At 37.4% G+C, this 22,498-nt stretch overlaps 1 protein-coding gene across 1 annotated transcript; it reads right to left on the bottom strand.

Annotated features, from left to right (window-relative positions):
* Positions 1 to 375: 375 nt before the first annotated feature.
* Positions 376 to 21,211, bottom strand: DAZL (deleted in azoospermia like). The gene is made up of 11 exons (XM_043874539.1): positions 21,003 to 21,211; positions 13,477 to 13,623; positions 13,108 to 13,199; positions 12,481 to 12,532; positions 11,972 to 12,035; positions 11,740 to 11,879; positions 8,085 to 8,156; positions 7,336 to 7,386; positions 6,396 to 6,509; positions 5,203 to 5,301; positions 376 to 2,346 (listed from the first exon to the last, which is right to left on the bottom strand). Exons 1-11 carry the CDS (start codon positions 21,003 to 21,005, stop codon positions 2,293 to 2,295), a joined length of 888 nt encoding a protein of 295 aa, XP_043730474.1. The 5' UTR covers positions 21,006 to 21,211; the 3' UTR covers positions 376 to 2,292.
* Between the last annotated feature and the right edge of the window lie 1,287 nt (positions 21,212 to 22,498).

Raw genomic sequence — 22,498 nt, 5'->3', positions numbered from 1 at the left:
AATCCTTAACTGCAAATATGCTTAAATTATCAAGCATATTTAAAACAACAGTTTTAAGATACATACACAGTCTAGTTTTAGGGTCCCAAAATGTTATAAACTAATTTAGCTTCGTTAGAACCAAATAAAGAATCAAAAAAGGAAATTATTTCCTCACAAAAATATCTCAGCTTCATAAGATAAAGCAACAAAACTACAATGTACCAAAATGTGCTTTTATAAACTTGGAAAGATTTAAGAAACTGAACAATATTTACACTTCTGAATTTCAAGGATCTCACTAAATCTTGTCACATACTACCCACCCAAATTGTCACCATTTTTTAAAGATAACATGAGATGAGTAAGCAGGTCAAAACACTTTTGGGAAAAAAGTTTCTTTATTTCTATTTATTCATTTATGCAAAGATAGTATCAGCATAGGTAATAGGAACACATTTTTAAGTTTAAAATTAATTCTCCATTTTGAAAGGTTCAGGATTTTGTCTCTACTTTCTACCTTACTCTTTTAAATACTTCAGTCCAACAAAATAGCAGACAAAATGTTTATTCCCTTTTTCTTAAGGGAATAAGGTCATATTGGAATAATTAGAATTGGCTCTTTAGAATTTAGGTATCTTTTATAGTAACCTGGAGATTTAATCACAGAATAATACATGTAAGAATGTTATAGCACACACACAAAAAAGTACAGAGAACTTTAAAAAGAACAAATTTCAGGGCACTTTGAAATTCTGAGGCATAAGAAAGCCCTCTTGGGTATCCTTAAAAGATTCTTCCCTTCAGATTCAGAATGAAAAATATTAGGAATGATAAGACAATGGGCACTGATGGCATGGCCCATGAAAGCTTCATTAGGACAGGGCTATATGGAGTTTCCACGTGTTAATGAAGGGACTGGCCCAAGAAAGAAAAGCCAGGAAGCTTCTCTAAACCCATGGCAGGTCAAATGATGCTGCTACAAGTGATTCCCTTAGAAAGGGATTATCCCACTGCTACCCTTTCCAAGGCTTAACTCTCACACTGCTTATACAACTACTTCTTTCCTTCACATCACCTGTTCCAGGAGCAAACCTCCTGCAAGAACGCTGGAGACTGGAAAGGCAAGACCGTGGGTACAGCAAAGGGGCTCTGGATCTCTGGTTATCTGTCACGATTTGCAATGTCTAACGAGGAGCCTACCTAATCTAAAAATGGATTGTTAACTAACTCAAGTGTATTTTGGGGATATGCTTATTACTAAACATCTTTTGTGGTTTAGAAACATCAAAACTGCTCTGACTCTCCTGGACATAGTTTACTTAAAAAAAAAAAGAAACATAACAGGCTAAAAAACAAAATAAAAATATTTCTGTTCTTTAACAAATAATATTTTAATGTTTCTTATAAAAACAATTCCTTTCAGATACTCTGATTAACTTTTAAGTGACATAAAGTTTCAGCCTTCTTTAATACCAATATTTTGCACAATTTAAGATACAGCCATTGAGTTTAGCATTTCAAGGGGAAAAAAAGTAAAAGAAAAAAGGAGAATGGTAATTCAACTAAGAAGTTTATGTACCTAGAAAAGTTAAGTTTGTTTTAGATTCTTTTTAAAAAAAATTGGTCCAGAATTTTAGTTATCCTAATTACCATCCCAATCGGATATCTCTATGTGTGGATTCCAGATAAAAGAGAAAGTATTTTGAAGTAATAAATATAAGACCCACTGATTGGACTGTTTGTATAGAATCTGTTTTACTGGGTTTAGATAAGGAAAACTTCAATAAAGCTAACTATATATTGAGTTTCACTGATTAAAAATACAGTTTTAAAAACTCTGCTTTTGTGGTAAATTTCTAGATAAATCATAAAAGCACAATATTGCAGATATTGTACTGTTCATAGGTACTTGTTGGAGAAGTGAAGTGCTTGTATTTAAACCATCAAAATTCTGACCTTTCAAAATAGGTTTTCTAAAACAATTTTTTTTTTTGAAAAATCAGCATTTGTTTTTAAACTCTTAAAATGTCAAGTAAAAATCCTTACAGATATATCTTAAAGTTATTTTCAGTCTCAATTATTTTTTCACTTTTAACTATATATTCAACACAGAACCAGTTTCTAAGTAAATGTCTAATGAAAAGCTTTCAACGTAAAATAAAACTAGGCAATCTAATATAACCTACATATAAAGTCTGAGTGTGATTTATCAAAATTCAGAATTAAATTTCTATAATAGTGGAAAACTTTCAGTCTCTTACTATTCAAAACCTGTGACTTCCTATGAGACTAGAAAGTTAGCAGAAAGGATCAAACAGACTTAAGCACTGCCCGACTTCTTCTAAAGTGATGAACTCTTTTATCCTAGAAAAGACAGAAATAGTCCATTTTAATTTCACTGAAAATTCCTATTACCATTATGACCTAAGAGACTTGAAAATTACTTAAAGAAAGCATTTTTTATATTTAAAACTATAAATAATGAGAGAAAAGTGATCCTTCTGTGAAAGCATTCCTGAACTTTCAGATAACAAATGTACCAATGATCAGTTTTATTCAACAATTCAGTTAAAAAACAAAGCTTGGTGACTCAGAAAACGAGGACTTAGAAATCAACACAGTTTTCTAATATGCAGATTCTTATTAATTCATGACTCTGCACTGATGTCCCAAAGAGAGCAGGTGAAAAACATGAAATTTCAACAGTCGTATTTTTACTAAAATACATCTAACAGAAATCACGGCTTCTCAATGATGGCTTGAGAACAGCACTCCATTTCAATCTGAAACCCTATGCTTTTAGGTTAAAAGATACAGGTTTTGGCATCTTTAAAGGCATATCCTTAAGCTATAAAGAAGATATGTAATTTTTAAGGAAATGAATAGAAAAATTAAAGTATATGCAAAAATTTCCTTTCACTTTGTTGCCAGCAGATGTGCAGATAGAAGAAATGAGGCCTTACAAAGAGGCATGGAGCTGAGAACCAGTAATAACATAATAAAAGTATTTTCTCCTCTATGCTTTTAGCTTAATTGTGCCCTTTTCCTAGGAATTAAATTCTGCTATCATATAAAGGGTAGCTTCTGGAAATTATGTAACGTGTTAACAGGGTAATATCCTATTTAGATTAAAGTCCAGAAAAGTGGTCACAAATTCAAGTATTTTAAAAAATCAGATAGGGTATGAAAGATTATGAAGGGGCTGGAATTAAGAGTGGGATTTATCATGGAACGAGGGTATATCCTGCGCTGTGTGAGTGCTCAGTTGTGTCCGACTCTTTGCGACGACGTGGACTGTAGCCCACCTGGCTCCTGTGTCCACTGGATTTGCCAGGCAAGAATAACTGGAGTGGGCTGCCATTTCCTTCTCCATATCCTGCCTTAGTGCATTTAAATTCAATTAAAACAACAATAACAACATTTAGCTAATCAAAATAAACAGGTCTAGATGTTAGACAACTTCTAACTCTTAGCTCAGAGGAGCAGAAAACTTTGGAAGGTTCAAAGGTAGACTTTTGCTTAATACCAGGTAAAAAATCAAGTTTAAAGACTCGCTGGTTAAACATTTTCTGCTTTACAAACAAATCCGGTATTACTGCCTATTTAACCTTCAGAACCCTGGGCAAAGTAAGCTGTCACACAGCCCCCAATTCTTTCCTTTTAAATTTACTATCTATGTACAGTGAAAAACAAGAAAACAAAAGTCAACTTTAAATGACTAAGTCTACTCCCTATTGAGAAGATGGCTAAGAACTCAATTGTGCTACAGCTCTAGTCTTTTGTATTAAAGGAAGCCCTAAGTACTTCTTCTGAAAATACTTAAGTTTTATCCTATTTCCATTCATTGATGGAAAAAAGCTATTCTCCTTTCCCTGTTTTAAGATACAAAGCAACGGTTTAAAATTTCCCTTTGGATGTAAAATGCTGCATTTTGGAAAAATTCTGGCAGCTCCTTGAAAAGTTAAACACCGCTACTATTTAACTCAGCAATTTCATTCTTAGGTATATACCCAAGAGAAATAAAAACGTATGTCGACACAAAAATTAGTACACAAATGTTCATACCATTACTCATCAGGGCCTCAAAGGGGAAAACAACTCAAATGTCTATCAAGTAAGTGATGAATTGATAAACACAAACTGGCAGATCCATAAACAAACAGAAAATGAAGAACTAATACATGCTGTAATATTGATGAGCCTCAAAAATATTTCAGTCGGTGGAAGTCAGTCACAAAAGGTATTGTGACTCTATTGACATGAAACATTCAGAACAAGCAAATTCTTAAACAGAGAAGAGAGGTGGCCTAAGGCTAGAGACCTGGGGAGAATAGAGAGTGAGTAATGGGGAGGGAGCGTTATTCTGGAGGTGATTAAAACACTCTAAAATTTACTGTACTTATGACCGTACAACTCTGTGCATGTCCTATGAAGCATTAACTTGTACACTTTAAATGGGTGAATTGCGGGGCATGAAAATTGTATCTCAGTAAGACTGCTGTAAAAAAACAACAAAAAACTTCCCTTTACTAATAATAAGCACAATACTCTTCTTTTGGTGAGGTAACAAGTTTCTTTCCATATTCAGAGACTGAGAACTAAAGGGATCCTAGAGACTCCTCATTTCAGAATTGTAAAAACTAGAGCCTTAGTAAGAATTAAGTTATTTGTCCAAGATGATAGCACTAGGATCAGAAACTATAGACACTTTCTTAAATTCAAACACCCACATTCTCCTCCACTTTAGCAACCCTGAAACAACTTTTGTTTCTTTCTACTCAGCTCTTTTTACTACTTCACTTACATCTTCCACAAAGGTTTAAGTGCATCATCTGAGTATTCAATTCTTTCTTCTTCTTAGTCCAATATCCACGTACTCTAAGTTTTGTTTTCTGTATTTAAAATTTTCTTTTCCTATTTAGTCAAGACAATATTTTCTTTCAAGAACCCTTTGAATTACAGTGTTATTGTTGTTGTTTAGTCCCTAAATCATGTGCTTCTGCTAAAGATTTCTTCCCTACGGGTAACCTACACTATACCAAGCAAGATTTAAGCAGATACACTGCTACTTAAAACTCACTCTCGGGTTACAGTCAAAAGCCAAGAGTTCAATTATATGCTCTATGTAAGCTCAGTATATATATATGTATACCACAGGAAAAAAAGATGCTATATGGGTGACAAGTGTGCTTTTTATCCTCCATATTATTCTTCTCATACCTTGAAGTAGTCATCCTGAGTGACAAGGGAGTTTCTCAGTCTATTCTCTGGATTAAACAGACAAGACACCACCGTCTGTATGCTTCTGTCCACAGATTTCTGAAACACAGAAGTTTTCAGTAGACTATTCACTCTTTTACTCACTGGTAACAAGCTTTTGGAAAAGCTGAATGAATACATATACTTATTTCTAAAGAATTCTTCTGCAATTTTTAAATTTTTACCATGTCATGTAGTATGTAACTTTTATACCAAATTTAAGAATTATTTCAGAAACTTAGTGATAGAGTACTGGTTTAGAAAGCTCAATTAGTCAAGCTTTAAGATAGCTGTTTTTAAGTCTCTTTAATTTTTCCTGTTAGATGGGAAATAGTCTCAATATTTCAAGAAACATTTATTCAGGTTAAACTCTGATAATATAACTGCAAGTTATTTTGGTGTTTCTTTTTCAAATTTTAAGTTGTATAACAAATCTGGGATTATTTTCACTGCACAGCTCAGTCATTTTAAAAATTTTCCATTGAGAAATACATGAAGGAAGTACACATACTCCAATGGAAACTGTTTACTGTTATGGGAATTGTTCAGTGTTATGCATATTCCAATCAGATCAATTACTTTTCACATCTTCACCCATTCAAAAAACATAAAATTCAAGGATGAGAGTATTATTATTACAGGGATTTGCTCTAAAATGATAAAAAAGAAATACCTCTATTTAAGTATTTCAATTACTAATGAGTCCACCACTTTTGAGAACTGCCACCAGATATGTTATGGTGAGGTACCATAAATAATTGTATATTATTATTTATCTAAGTAAATGTTTAAATTGGTAAAAGACAGGCAGATACAAGTCATACTAATCCCTCTTTTGAAGAGTAGGATTCTTAACTACCCATTGGACTCTGTCAAACCATGTTAATATTTATTAAACTATGGTTAAAAAACAAACCAAAAAAACCCAATGAAAATGGAAGAAAGGGAAGGACAATTGAATCAGTAACTGGTTTGCAGGTACCTAGAATTTCATTTACTTTTATGTAAACTGTGAGGCTTTTAAGTCAATAACTCAAGCTCTATATTACATTTAAATCTGAGCAAAGATATCTGTTTATCAAAGCGCTATTATTAAAACTTGCAAAAAGCACATATAGAAATATAAACATTAATGAACAAAATTCAATGTTTGCCTTTTGTGGGCCATTTCCAGAGGATGGAGTAGCTTCATGAACTGAGCATTCACTTGGCAAAACTTCAGCTCCTGTATCAACTTCATTACAGTGGTAGTTAATGGTTGTATAAGCCTACATTGCAAAGGATAAAAGTGTAATTAAAGAGACGTACATTAGATACTCTTCAAAATAGTGAGCTTGTACTGAAAGTTTAAATGTGCATTGTTCTGAAGTTCAATTACATTATTTCAGAAACTATTTTAAACTAAATAGTTGAAATGCAATATGGGAGTCTTATATTTTGAAATGTCAACATAATCAGAAGGAGAATTTCTCTAAGGAACTTTAACATGTAGTATGGGAATGGAAAGAGAATTTCCCAGTGCCTCAAAATTTTTGCTCATATTATGTCCTTCAAATATCCAATCCTGATGAAAGACAGAAGGTAACAAAGGCTCAGATATTTTAGAGGTAGCTTCCTCTTTTGTTTTATTCATTTTCTTATATAACAGTGTTAAGAGGAAAACATTTTTGCTTCTCTCAACAGATTTTTTTTTGGCTAGAAAACTCGAGGCAGATTCAATATTAATTATAAATCCTTGGAGTTAGAAATAGCACAGGTTATTAGTACTACCTTTCTTGGTGACATATTCTATCAGTAAGTAACTGAGCACCATTGTACGCAGGGCAGCCATTGCTTATGTACATACAAAATAATCTGAGAAACAAAAAGCATAGTTTCTCCTATGGGAGTATATATATATATATAGATAGATAGATATAGATATAGATATACACACACACACACATGAGTTACAAAGAAATGTAATACATAAAGTAAAAGGGCATTTAAAATATTTCTAGGCATACTTGATATCACAAAGGTCTAAAAATATGTAACAGTAAAATACTTTTAAAATACAGAATAGGAAGTACATGCTTGGCTACTTCACCTTACCGGAGGAATAACATAACTCCTTTGTTCCCCAGCAGGCCACTGTGGTGGCATCTTAAAAAAAAAAAAGGAAATAACACTTAAATAAACATTCCTTTACACTGTCACAAGGACCTGAAATAGACAATGCTGAGGTGCCGGTGCTGGCTTCCTTGAGCTTGTTATAACAAAAGAAAATGGAAGAGAAAAGTACTTTGTGATATGTATGATTTTATTGTTACTTTCATATATAAACTCCATCTTTTTCTCAATTTTCTGGAGTTGGTTTTCAGGAAAACTCAAGAGACAGTAGCTCTTTGAAATTATTACCATAGTCAGTGTCACAGATATGGTCCTATCTACAGACAGAAATTCTAGTAGCCAGCTAAAATAAACATTATCAAACGTAACTGGAATTCAGTGTTCTAAGAACTGAGTAATCATTTTATCTCAATCTATGCCTCTATAAAGACTCCTAAGAGTCGGCCTGTATGTTTTAGCTATTAGACAGCAAAGATGAAGACTACAAGTTGAAATACAGAAGAGGACACCAAAATGTTTAAGACAGTACAAGAGAAAGCTTGCCAAGCTCATTTCTGTCAAAATATTACTCTCTTATTCTAAATAATAGAGAAGCCCTAATTCTAGACTAATTCTGTTTTTCTTAAATTTTAGGCACACTCAACTACTTTAAATGACAAACTATTAGGAAAATTTACATAAAGGCCTAAATAATATTCCAAAATAAATAATTTTGATCCCTATTAAATTACCTGATAATTATAAACAGGCAGCTGATATCCAGTGATAACCTGAACTGGTGAACTTGGATAAGGAGGATAAGCCTGAAAACAAAGTTTACAGAATGAATGAATGAATAACGTACATTTTTAAAAATCACAGAGTATCATTCCCAATGCAATAAAAACATGAAAATAAGGAAATCTTCATTTTTTTATATCCAATCCAAAATGCTATCTGAGTGACAGCTTTCATGAAGAAGTAAGTATTCTGTGTCAAATGTTAGCCTTTTGGGCTGGGAGAAGGAAGAGATAAATAAAGGAAGTGACTAATTTTGCAAGCCCACGTTTATCTTTTTTGTATATTTATTCCCACCCAGAAGTTCTTTCTTAATCATGATGAAGCTCTATTAGAATAGTTTTCCATATTAGCATTATATTAATACATGTGCTTTTTTTGTAAGAATATTTTTAGGCAGTTTTGTATTCCTTTGACAGCATTTTGGGGTAACATGGAAAACTCCCCACAGACATTCTGGCTCTTTCTGTGTTTTGCTTCTAAAAGTTAAGGGCAATGTACAACCCCAAACTGGAAAAGAGATACTACAATGTATTATATATTTCAATAAATATTTACTGACTGAAAATATCTAGGTAGTACCATACAAAAATATACCATAATAGGTAGTAATACCTCATGGTAAATTTTATGAACAAGTAGGGCTTTTTTTCTGTGTGTTTTTTTTTTTAAGAAAAGATATACACCATGGAATATTACTCAGCCGTTAAAAAGAATTCATTTGAACCAGTCCTAATAAGATGGATGAAACTGGAGCCCCTTATACAGAGTGAAGTAAGCCAGAAAGATAAAGAACATTACAGCATACTAACACATATATATGGAATTTAGAAAGATGGTAACGATAACCCTATATGCAAAACAGAAAAAGAGACACAGAAATACAGAACAGACTTTTGAACTCTGTGGGAGAAGGTGAGGGTGGGATGTTTCAAAAGAACAGCATGTATACTATCTATGGTGAAACAGATCACCAGCCCAGGTGGGATGCATGAGACAAGTGCTCGGGCCTGGTACACTGGGAAGACCCAGAGGAATCGGGTGGAGAGGGAGGTGGGAGGGGGGATCGGGATGGGGAATAAGTGTAAATCTATGGCTGATTCATATCAATGTATGACAAAACGCACTGAAATGTTGTGAAGTAATTAGCCTCCAACTAATAAAAAAATTAAAAAAAAAAAAAAAAAAGAAAAGATATATTCTATACCTCAGGCAGATGAAAAATGCAAACAAATGAGAGACACTGCAGAGCCTTTTCACTATTATTTTCTTTCCCTAAGAATAAAATGTCTTTTGAACTGAAGAAGGTAAACCGAGGGAGGAATAAAATAAATGTTATTTATTATCAATAGGAGACATGTACTCCAAATTTCACTTCAAATATCAAATCAAGACAAGACAAATTATATGCCAGAAACTCATAGAACTTACAAATATAATTAAATCATCAGAAATTTATCCATGTTAGAACCATAATACATCTAGAAATCAACAATCTGTATGAAGAGGCACCTGGAAATCATTACAAATAAAGACTAGTTGACTCTAGGAAAGAATAAACCAGGTAAACACATGAAGAAAACTGTCTTTAAGCATTTTAGGAATTATTTGGGGGAAAAATAGAGAAGAGATATATTCTATGTGGCCACAGTGATCAGTTCTCAGATAAAGACTTACGAACTATATAGAAGCAGATTCAAGCTTTAAGTAACACCAAGGGAACATTTCATGCAAAGATGGGCAAAATAAAGGACAGAAACGCCAAGGACTTACCAGAAGTAGAAGAGATTCAGAAGGGGTGGCAAGAATACACAGAAGAACTGTACAACAAAGGTCTTAATGAACCAGATAACCACGAGGATGTGGTCACTCACCTAGAGCCAGACATCCTGGAGTGTGAAGTCAAGTGGGCCTTAGGAAGCATCACTACAAACAAAGCTAGTGGAGGTGATGAATTTCCAGCTGGGCTATTTCAAATCCTAAAAGATGATGCTGTTAAAGTGTTGCACTCAGTATACCAGAAAATTTGGAAAGCTCAGCAGTGGCCACAGGACTGAAAAAGGTTAGTTTCCATTTCAATCCCAAAGAAGGGCAATGCCAAGGAATGTTTGAATTACCATACAATTGAGCTTGTTTCACATGCTAGCAAGATAATGCTCAAAATCCTTCAAGTTAGGGTTCAACAGCATGTAAACCAAGAAATTCCAGATGTACAAGCTGGATTTAGAAAAGGCAGAGGAACCAGAGGTCAAATTGCTAACATCTTTTGGATCATAGAGAAAGCAAGAGAATTCCAAGAAAAACAACTACTTCTGCTTCATTGACTACACTAAAGCCTTTGAAAGTATGGATCACAAAAAATTATGCAAAATTCTTCAAAACATGGGAATGCTAGACCACCTTACCTGCCTCCTGAGAAACCTGTATGCAGCTCAGGAAGCAACAGTTAGAACCAGACAAAGAACAATGGACTAGTTCAAAATTGAGAAAGGAGTACTGTAAGGCTGTACATGGTAACCCTGATAAATAAACTTCTATGCAGAGTACATCATCCTAAATGCTGGGCTGGATGAATCACAAGCTGGAATGAAGATTGCTGGAAGAATTATCACCAACCTCAGATATGCAGATGATACCATCTTACTGGCAGAAAGCAAAGAACTAAAAAGCCCCCTGATGAAGGTGAAAGAGGCAAGTGGAAAAACTGGCTTAGAACTCAACATTCAAAAAACTAAGATCCTGGCATCTGCTCCCATCACTTAAAGGCAAATAGAAGAAAATGGAAACAGTGGTAGACTTTATTTTCTTGGGCTCCAAAATCACTGTGGACGGTGAATGCAGCCATGACATTAAAAGATGCTTGCTCCTTGGAAGAAAAATTATGACAAACTTAGACAGCATATTAAAAAGCGGAGACATCACTTTGCTGACAAAGGTCTGTATAATCAAAGCTATGGTTTTTCCAGTAGTCATGTATGGATGTGAGAGTTGGACCATAAAGTGTGAGCACTTAAGAACTGATGCTTTTGAACTGTGGTGCTGGAGAAGACTCTTGAGAGTCTCCTGGACAGTAAAGACATCAAACCAGTCAATCCTAAAGGAAATCAACCCTGATTATTCATTGAAGGACTGATATTGAAGCAGAAGCTCCAATATGACCACCTGATGCAAAGAGCCAACTCACTGGAAAAGACCCTGATGCTGGGAAAGATTGAGGATGGGAGGAGAAGGGGACAACAGAGAATGAAATGGTTGGATGGTACACTGAAGTAATGGATGTGTGTTTGAGAAAACTCCAGGAGATACTGAAGGACAGGGAAGCCTGGCATCCTGCAGTCCATGGGGTTGCAAAGAGTTGGACAGGACTTAGCAACTGAACAATAACAAGAACAAGCAACACCAAGAATGACATTTCTCACAAGATGTCCCATCATTCAAAAGTATTCAAACAGCGCTAGGATTGTCACCTATAATGGAAATTGTTGACATGATTCCACAGAGGGTAAGAACTAAGACTGGCTTAACTTTTAAGGTGCTCCCATCAATAGTAAGATCTCTAATATTACACACACACCAAGAAAAATAAAAAAGGAACGCAGTACTTCTTACCTGAACATACTGAGTTATAGGATTCATCATGGTCGGAGGCTGCATGTAAGTTTCAGTGTTTGGATTACTCCAGACACTCTGAAACTGTGGTGGAGGAGGAGGATTAAAAACCAAAGGACGTGGCTGCATATGATAAGCACCTTTTTAAAGAGTAAAAAGAAAACAAAGCCTATTTTCAGTTCTCTGAAAAGCCATACATGTGTCAACAAGAACAATTCCTTTCTTTACTCACATAAATTTTGTTTCCTGATTGCAGGGCCCAGTTTCAGCTTTTTACCATGGAAATTTATCTGTGACTGAAAATAAAACAGTATCAAAACTAGAATTAATGTCCAAGTCTTTACTTCCAAGACTTTGATAAATACCCAAGTTCTCTAAAGTTACTACTATCAGATAAGATCAGTGGTAAGAATATACCAAATCAAAACTTATCAGCATGAAACCACCTTACTTACCTTCACTCTAATCAAATTTTGAGAAGTTATGAAATTTGATTAAAAAAAAAAAAAACCTTTATTCTGTCTCTAATCTTTCCTATCTCTAGTTCATGAAGCTGGATGCTCAATCAAAAATACAGAGGTTCTGATAAGTTATATAAATTATTCCAAGCCTGAATTTCAAACAGGAAATATATTTATTTCTATATCTTATAAAAGAATGAATATATATTCAGGACGCAAACAATACTAAACACCACATCCATAACGTAATAGACATTTTTTCCAAAAGATGATTACTTACTTCTACTATCTTCTGCACATCCACGTCATTATAAAATGAAACAAATCCATAGCTAGAAAGTCAGATAGATGAAGTATAAAATCACCACCGTATCAGTACATACTTTAAAACTAGTGTTCTATAACTGACTAAATAATGAAAAAGGATAAAAAATATACTGAGATAAATAACTAAGATGTACATGATAGATTCTCTATAAATACTACTGTTTTACTTTCCTACCCTGATCTACAGATCTGTGTCAGAATTCACAAAGATTAAGGCAGTGTAGGAACTTAACAAAAAAAATTCATACCTATGAATCTGAGTTTAACTTATTATCTATGGCAAAATCATTAAAATTTAAGATACTGTGAAACGTACAAAGAAAAAAATTCTTTGATAAAACTGACTAATCCTCTTATGTGAAATGAAGACAAGAAATATTTAAATACAAACACTAGGCAAATGATTAAATAAAAGAGCTGTCAGCAAAACTTATCCTCTACATGAAAGAAGTTACAAAGTAATAAATTTCATTTACACAAATGTTAGAATACCAGTTTTCAATTTTTCTTTTCTGAAATTCTATACATGCTATAGTTCAGGTATTTATTATAATTTATATTGAACATATGTTTTACTCACCCTTTGGACACACCAGTTCGATCCGTGATTATCTTCACTTCTTTTACTGAACCATATCTAGCAAAGAAACTTCTAATTTCTGTTTCATCCATCTATGCAGAAGAATTTGATTTTTAAAAGTAAAAATTCAACATTAAAAAATTTCAATTATACCATAAAGAAGATTTGGTGATGTGGAAATATCTCCTCCAAGTATCCCCAAACTACGTATCTATATCAAAGATATTTTTAGCCCCTAAAGGTTACACATAAAAACAATTCCAAACCTGCATGAAGTACTTAAAAAAAAAAAAGTCTTATGTTTGCAACAGTACCCAAATTCCACTATTCACAAAATACTTTCAATAAATGAAAACATGAATACATTACCCTAACATCAATTCCACCAACAAAAACAGTGTTCGGCATGATTTTGCCTTCTGGTAAAACATAGCCTTGGCTGGTGGTAGCTGAAGAAGACTGGGTGCTGGCCTCTCTGGAGATGGTTGAGTTTGGAGTCTCAGGATTTGCAGCAGACTGTAATTTGAAAAGCAGATGTCATCACTAGATTCGCAGGCTAAAATGATAGATGCTATGAAATATAATTTGTTTTTAAGGCTGCATATTGTCACCCTGCCCGTTTAACTTCTACGCAGAGTACATCATGCAAAATGCTGGGCTGGATGAATCACAAGCTGGAATCAAAGACTGTTGGGAGAAATATCACCAGCCTCAGATATGCACATGACACCACCCTAACGGAAGAAAGTGAAGAGGAACTAAAGAGCCTCTTGATGAAGGTGAAAGAGGAGAGCGAAAAAGCTAGCTTGAAACTCAACATTCAAAAAACTAAGACCCTGGCATCTGATCCCATCACTTAATGGCAAACAGACAGGGAAAAATGGAAACAGCGACAGACTTTATTTTCTTGGGCTCCAAAATCACTGTGGATGGTGACTGTAGCCATGAAGTTAAAAGACGCTTGCTCCTTGGAAGAAAAGCTATGACAAACCTAGACAGTGTATTAAAAAGCAGACACATCACTTTGCTGACAAAGGTCCACTGCTGTGGTTTTTCCAATAGTTATGAATGGATGTTAGAGTTGGACCATAAAGAACACTGAGCGCCGAAGAATTGATGCTTCTGAGAGGTGGTGCTGGAGAAGACTCTTGCGAGTCCCTTGGACATCAAGGAGATCCAACCAGTCAATCTTAAAGAAAACCAACCCTGGTATTCATTGGAAAGAAAACCAACCAAATCTTAAAGAAAACCAACCCTGGTATTCATTGGAAAGACTGAGGCTGAAGCTACAAAACCCTGGTCACCTCATGTGAAGAGCCAACTCACTGGAAAAACCCTGACCCTGGGAAACACTGAAGGCAAAAGGATAAGAGCGTGGCAGAGGATGAGATAGTTGGATGGCATCACTGATTCAATGGACATGAGTTTAAGCAAACTCAGGGAGACAGTAAAGGACAGGGAACCCTGGCATGCTGCAGTCCGTGTGGTCACAGAGAGTCAGACAGGACTGAGTGACTGAACAACAATAACAGTTAAGTACAAAAGAATGCAAAATAAAGATGAAGCTATTATACCTTAGCTTATGAAGGAAAACAGGAACAAGGACAAAAGAAACTGATAGATATTTTTCAAAGTATTAGCAGAATGTTATTGAAATTAAAATAATGGAAATTAAGAGTTCCTATTTTGTTAGATGCCAAAAATTATGATAAATTTAAGATTTCTACAAACTGCTATAGAGATGAAATAAAAATTGCTGAATTACCAAACTGGAGTATTTGGGCTTTTCTCTATTAATTCATGCTCATACTAATGTTCTAACATACTTTGTGTTCCTATCTGAATATCTCCTAACTCTTTCCTTTAACTATGTTACAGTGATGTTTCATGACAATGAAGTCAGAGAGAATAAAAACTATTTTAAAGCTTTTCCATTTTAAAATGTTTTATAACTTTTTTCTAAATGGGACTATGTTACGTTAAGTCATATACCTTGAACTATAGAGAAATTTGACTAGATTTTTTTCCATGATAGAAAATTTACTAATCTCTTTCAATTAACTCACATTCAAACACCCAAGGCAGTTCTAAAATTCTTAAAGACTTTCTCTTCAATTTCCCCTTCATTTGTGGATGAATTTTCAATATCTTTTTATTTGATAAACTTTATGGATAAACCACAATGGATAGATGTATTTCAGTTGAGAGGTATAGTATTTGCCCAGGAAACTGCTGGAGTAAAAAGGGTTATGATAATACATTGATTCTCAACCTGGGGAAGATTTTGTGCCCCTGGGGCACTTTTTGGTTTTCTCAACTGAGGGGTGTACCTGGTAGAGGAAAACAACAGAATGGCAAAGACTAGAGATCTCTTCAAGAAAACCGGAAATACCAAGGGAACATTTCATGCAAAGATGGGCACAATAAAGGGCAAAAACAGTAAGTAAGGACCTAACAGAAGCAGAACTGATTCAGAAGAGGTGGCAAGAATACACAGAAGAACTGTACAAAAAAGTCTTAATGACCTGGAGAACCACAATGGTGTGGTCACTAACCTAGAGCCAGACATCCTGGAGTGTAAAGTCAGGTGGGCTTTAGGACGCATTACTACAAACAAAGCTAGTGGAGGTGGTGGTATTCCAGCTGAGCTATTTCAAATCATATGAGATGATGCTGTTAAAGTGCTGCACTCAGTAGGCCAGCAAATCTGGAAAACTCAGAAGTGGCCACAGCACTGGAAAAGGTCAGTTTTCATTACAATCCCAAAGATGAATAATGCCAAAGAATGTTCAAACCAACATACAATTGTGCTTGTTTCACATAAGGAAGATTATGTTAAAAATCCTTCAGGCTAGATTTCAACAAAACATGAACCGTGAACTTCCAGATGTTTAAGCTGGATTTAGAAAAGGCAGAGGCACCAGAGATCAAACTGCTAACATCTTTCGGATCATAGAGAAAGCAAGAGAATTCCAGAAAAACAACTACTTCTGATTCATTAACTATGCTAAAGACTTTGACTGTGTGAATCACAACAAACCGGAAAATTCTTCAAAAGATAGGAATACCAGACCACCTTACCCGCCTCCTGAGAAACCTGTATGCAGGTCAAGATGCAACAGTTAGAACCGGACATGGAACAACAGACTGGTTCAAATTTGGGAAAGGAGTATGGCAAGGCTGTATATTGTAACCCTGATTATTTAACTTCTATAAGTTAAACTTCTATAAGTTTCACTCTGAAGTGAAAGTGAAGTCGCTCAGTCGTGTCCAACTCTTTGCGACCCCACGGACTGACTATAGCCTCCAGGCTCCTCTGTCCATGGGATTTTCCAGTTAAGAATACTGGAGTGGGTTGCCATTTCCTTATGCCGGGATGGATGAATCACAAACTGCAATTAAGACTGCTGGGAGAAATATCACCCTCAGATACACAGATGACACCACCCTAATGGCAGAAAATGAAGAGGAACTAAAGAGTTTCTTGATGACGGTGAAAGGGGAGAGTGAAAAAGTTGGCTTAAAACTCAGCATTCAAAAAATTAAGATCATGGCATCTGGTCCCATCACTTCATGGCAAACAGATGGGGGAAAATGGAAACAGTGACAGGCTTTATTTTCTTGAGCTCCAGAATCACTCTGGACAGTAACTGCAGCCATGAAGTTAAAGGTAGCCTGCTCCTTCAAAGAAAAGCTATGACAAACCTAGCCAATATATTAAAAAGGAGAGGCATCACTTTACCAACAAAGGTCTATATAGTCAAAGCTATGGTTTTTCCAGTAATCACGTACGGATGTGAGAGCTGGACCATAAAGAAGGCTGAGTGCCGAAGAATTGATGCTTTTGAACTGTGGTGTTGGAGAAGACTCTTGAGAGACCCTTAGACTGCAAGGAGATCCAACCAGTCCATCCTAAAGGAGGTCAGTCCTGGGTGTTCATTAGAAGGACGGATGCTGAAGCTGAAACTCCAATACTTTGGCCACCTCATGTGAAGAGTTGACTCATTGGGAAAGACCCTGATGCTGGGAGGGATTGGGGGCAGGAGGAGAAGGGGATGACAGAGGATGAGATGGTTGGATGGCATCATTGACTCGATGGACATGGGTCTGAGCAGACTCTGGGAGTTGGTGTTGGACAAGGAGGCCTGTCGTGCTGCGATTCACGGGGTCGCAAAGAGTCGGACACGACTGAGTGACTGAACTGAACTGACAGTTGAAAAACCCGGTGATGTTGTTGCCAGAATTGAAGAGTAAAGTTCTAAATCTCATGTTCTGTTTACAAAGTAAAATGGATATTTGAGACAACAGTAATCTGAGAAAAAGAAAAATCCATTAGATGCTATAGACAGTATCCTTTGGGTTGTACAAATTGAGATATTAAGTATAAAATTCATCTAATCATTTCACTATGGTCAGGTCTTAAAGAAGGCACCATTCTGTCCATCTTATTAGCCAGCAGATGGTGCTAAAAGCTAAACTAAGGAACATACTCCTTTTAAGAGGCCTAAACAACAGGGATTTTAAAACTTTGCCTGTGTGTGTATTTCTATACAATTATTAACTTATATATGAGCTTCCTAGATGGCTCAGTGGGTAAAGAATCCACCTGCAGGAGACGTGGGTTTGATTCCTGGGTGGGGAAGATCCCCTGGAGTAGGGCATGGCAACCTATTCCAGTATTCTTGCCTGGAGAATCCCATGGACAGAGGAGCCTGGCAGGCTACAGTCCATTGGGTCACAAAGAGTTGGACACAACTAAAGCAACTTAGCATTATCAGCACAATTTATGCATACAAATCCACAACCAATAGATAATCTTTCATTACTTTTAAACTATTGCCAAAAATACTCTACAAATGAATTCTTGTTTTTGTTCAGCTGCTAAGTTGTGTCTGATTATTTGCTACTCCATGGACTGCAGTACGCCCAGCTTCCGTGTCCTTCACTATCTCCTGAATTTTGCTCAAACTCATGTCCACTGAGCTAGTGATGCTATTTTAGTTTAAAGCTAAAAGTTTGGTGTTAAAGAATTAATCATAACTAATCAATAGCATGCAGAAAATAAATTACATGTAAATTAGATGACAGAAGTAATTATTTTTCTTAATTACACCTTCACCTGAGTTGATGGGTTCTAAAATGAGTAATTCTGGAATATTAAGTAGGGGTGAACTTGGAGGCCATTATATACACAATTCTCATCACTACTATTTTCAGTAATGGAGTCCCTTTTATATTTGAATGAGCAAGTGACAAAGATAACTAAAAGCTGGAAATAAAACTTATCATCACTAAAGCATCTGGGATGTCAGCTCTTTGACAACATTTCATTCAACTATTAATGTCTACATGCAAGCAAACTGAAATCTATGTATACTGACTAGGTCAAACTAACAGTCTCTAATTTGCAGTCATCAGTGTTACATCACAGAAGGAAGTAGTTATTAAAGAGAAAAGGAAATTCTATTAAGGATACTGTACATGAAAATCAGAATAAAGCCTTTTAAGTAAATTCAAGAGTAAACTCTCAGGGGAGGGGGGTGGAATCCAAACAATAAACATACAATCCTGGGAAAACTAAGCAAGGAAAACGCAAGAATACAAAAAATACACATTAGTCTTGAAAAAATGGGATATGACTACTATCCCAAAACCTGGTTAAGATGGTCCACTCCTGCACCCAACACAGAGATGGGAAAGTCTAGCAGCATACAAAAAAATATACAATTAAGAACAGTTTATTGTAAATTCAAGTATGGTCATTAGGAAATCTGTTACTGTAATTCACCACAGAAAAATCATTTGATAAAATACAGTATTTCTTAATTAAAAAAAAAAACTCAAGTAAAATGAAAGAATCTTATTTTCTATCAGTCTAATTCTAGATTATCATTAAGTTCAAAGTAAAACATGACAGTAATTTATGCTGAAACTAGAAATAAGGGTCTCTCCTTATCATCACTATAAATTTTTTTCATTATATATGACATGTAAACATTAATATAGAGTTCTTATAAATCACCATGAAAAGACAAATACAAATAGAAAGGTGGATCAAGAATGGAAAAAAGAAAAATGGAAAACGTTAATGACAAACTTTAACTTCACTAATGATAAAAAAAAAGTACATCAACACAAGTGGAATATTTTCCAATTAGACTGGCAACTTTAAAACATATACTACCTTTTACTGGGAAGTGCATGGAAAGCGGGTCATATTACACACCATCAGTGGGAATATATACTAGTATATCCTTTACCAAGAGTTACTAGGAAAAAATTATCATAGTTCAAAACTGTTAAAATATGGTCATAACGCTTTCAACCAGTGACTCTACTCCTGGCAATTTATTTCAAGCTATTAATAGAATAAACAGGCCAAAACATTTTCACAAAGATACCCATTACTGTATTGTTTTAATGTACACAAATTATTCATTATAAAGGAATTAAGTAAAATAAGTAATGGTAATATTTATGTATACAATTTTTGGTAAAGTAAGCAATTATATATTCAAAATTATTTTAAATTTCTCTTTGGAATAAGGCCCACTATATTAAGTGAAAGATACAGGTTGTAATATAATATTACAAAGTACTGTACAATTTTTATAAAATATACCTATTTGCTATCCATACAGGAAAGCAATCTTGAAGGACATACATCAAAGCTTCAGAGTGGTTTACATACCTAGTTTAAGATGGACCTCTACTTCCTTACACTGATTACTTTCTAATGAGTTAATATGCTACTTTTATATAAGTAAAAAATCAAAAAACATATGCATTTCTTCCCTCGCCCTCTTAAAAAAAGAGGACAAAACTGTAAACATTCACAGTAACTCAGCTTATTAAGTAATTACTGATGTGGATAAGTACAAGACACGATTATTACAAACAGTTGCATACACTTGTAAACTTTTAAACTTTGTGAGTACTAATAAATTGTATATGAAATTTCTCCCTTTACTTCTAAAAATAGTGTATACTAGTGTATGTTACACTACAGACGATACTACACTACAGTATTTGATGCTATGGACATCATCCGAGGCTTGATAATTGGTTAAAAGTGTTCTCAAGAGTTGCCCCTTGAGGTGGTAAGTCAACTCTAATGCATTTAACAAAACGCTCACAAATGTCACCCAACAGACCACGTTAATACTTGAGGGACGCTCTGTTGGAAGGTTTCTGGTTTAATGGAAAGTATTTCCCAAGTTAAAAATTCCTCGACCTTTCCACTCCACGACCGCTCCGAGGCGAGGGCAGCGCCAACCTCATGAGGAGATGATGGCGTCCCTACCTGAGGTCGCTGCAGCGGCTGCCACCGCACACGCACGAGGTCACCCCAGGGGCTCGGGCTTGCCGGCGCCCGCAACCTCCCGCATGGACACACTCCCACAGGCCCCCAGACCCCGGCCCCAGCCTCGCTCCGGCCCGTGGGGCCCCCGCCTCCAGAGGCCTCTCGGTGCCCCCCGCCCCCTGGCGTCCCGCCCGCGTGCGCCTCGCCAGGCCCGACGCCATCTCGCGGAGGCCAGGCCGCCCGTCTGCCTCGGTAAGCGCGGGAAACGAGACTTCTAGGGTGGCGTGGGAGCGCGGGCCCCGCTCGGAGTATGGCCGGCGGACTGCCAGGCGCCCCTCCATACCCCGGCAGCTGCCGCCCGAAGGCCACAGGCCTTGCACGTGCTGGGCAGCGGGCCCCAGCGCTCCGACAGCCCGGCCTCATCCCCTCCGCCCGCCCTCGGTGCCGCGGAGGCCGCGCCAGACCGCCTAGTCCGCCCTCAGACTGGGTCCCCAGGACAGTCAAGCCCAGCAGCCCCGCTCTGGGTCCCACCCCACGCCCCCTTCAGCGTCCTGGCCACCCCAAGGAGCTCCCTTGGGCCTCCTCCACTCACCATGATGGCGACAGCCAGTGTTCCCTCCGATGGGCTCGAGGATGAAGCAGAGGCTGGCTTCGGGCACCGCCCTCGGAGCTGCTGTTGGGTCTGCTCGTGCCCGCTGCCCGGCCGGACTGGGCAGAGGGAGCGGCAGCAGACCGGGCAGAGAGTCAGAGGCGGGTGGCGAGGCCGAGGGGCGCCGGAGGACTGAGGCGTGGCCAGCGGGGCACCGGGAGGTGGCTCCTGCGCAAGGTGCCCGGGGCTCGTCGGAGAGACGCCTCAGCCAATGGGCGGCCGCGCTGCCCCCCCCCCCCCCCCGCAGCGGGGGCGGGGGCGGGGGCGGGGGTGGGGGTGGGGGTGGGTGGGAGGCTCTCGGAGCATGACTGCGCAGGCCGAGGGTACGCAGGGGGCGCGTGAAGGCGGTCATCCCACCCTCCCACAAGCGCCGCCCCCAGATGAGGAGGCTGGCCGACCCACCGAAAGCCCTGTTACCCCGAAAGTGCTGTGGAGGCACGCCTGAACTAAGTAGACACACCCACATATACATTAAAGTGAAAAACAAACTTGAATATGTCCAGGCGCTAGTTTCAAAATGGCGTCCTGAAGGCACAGGATTAGCCCGATCATGGTCACCCCTACCCTCGCCACCAAAATCGATGGAAACGCCAACAGAAATAGAAAATAGAAGTACGGATATGGAGAACAGGCACGGAGGCGTCAAAAGTACAAAAACTTGGGCGAATTCCTTTTGACTCTGAGGAAGATGGGGTTGGATTGGAAGAAACACCAGCTAGGGCAGGCCAGCTTGGCGTTCAAGATGTTCCTTCTTTGAAGAAACAGTCTTCGAGGCCTGCGGTTGCCAGAAACCCAAGGTGTAGGAGGGAACAAAACAGTCAAACATTCCTTTGTTTGGGGAGTTCACATTGTGAGGGGGAGAATTTTCCTTCTAGGCCTCACAGAAGGAAGCCAGGCCTGACTAGAGAGTTCTAAAACCTTCTCAAGGTCAGAGAAACAAGGCCTAGAGCAAGGGTGAACTGCAGGGCAGCTGGGGCAGCAAAGCACAGAACGTTGGAAACTACTCCCAGCACGCTGTGTCCACAAGGAGTACCCGTGGCTTTTATCCTCAGATCTCACTTCTGTACCGATGAGAAACAAGAAAATGTTATTTTTTTCAGTAACCAGAAAACTGGCCACAAACACCTAACATCACTGGATAGTATAATAATTAACCTTATTTTGAATGTGCTGCTAAACTCATAAAAATGAAGGCAAATACCAAGATGCCAGAAATCAAATAAACTGAAAATCAGAGCAGTGACTTGTTGAACTGATTGTTCTCTGACCGTTGTTGGTATGAGGGCTGGGGTGTATAGTGATTAATCTGCTGCTTTGCCCTGAACCTTCCTGGTTTTGGAACTGAAAAACCGCTACATCCTTGGAAACCAGGTCAGAGGCGGACGAGAACAGCTGTGTCATCTTAGGTGTGGGCAAAACGTTGGTCTTTGTAACTTGAG

The sequence above is a fragment of the Cervus elaphus genome, chromosome 19 (genome assembly GCF_910594005.1).
Source record: "Cervus elaphus chromosome 19, mCerEla1.1, whole genome shotgun sequence".
Taxonomy (NCBI): Eukaryota; Metazoa; Chordata; class Mammalia; order Artiodactyla; family Cervidae; genus Cervus; species Cervus elaphus.
This window is presented reverse-complemented; position numbering and strand designations above follow the sequence as displayed.

Coding starts and splice junctions, on each gene's coding strand:
- DAZL (XM_043874539.1), bottom strand. Junction 12,036..12,480: donor ATGTGCAGAAGATAGTAGAA/GTAAGTAATCAT, acceptor TTTTATTTTCAG/TCACAGATAAATTTCCATGG. Junction 5,302..6,395: donor CTGGAAATGGCCCACAAAAG/GCAAACATTGAA, acceptor TCTGTGTTTCAG/AAATCTGTGGACAGAAGCAT.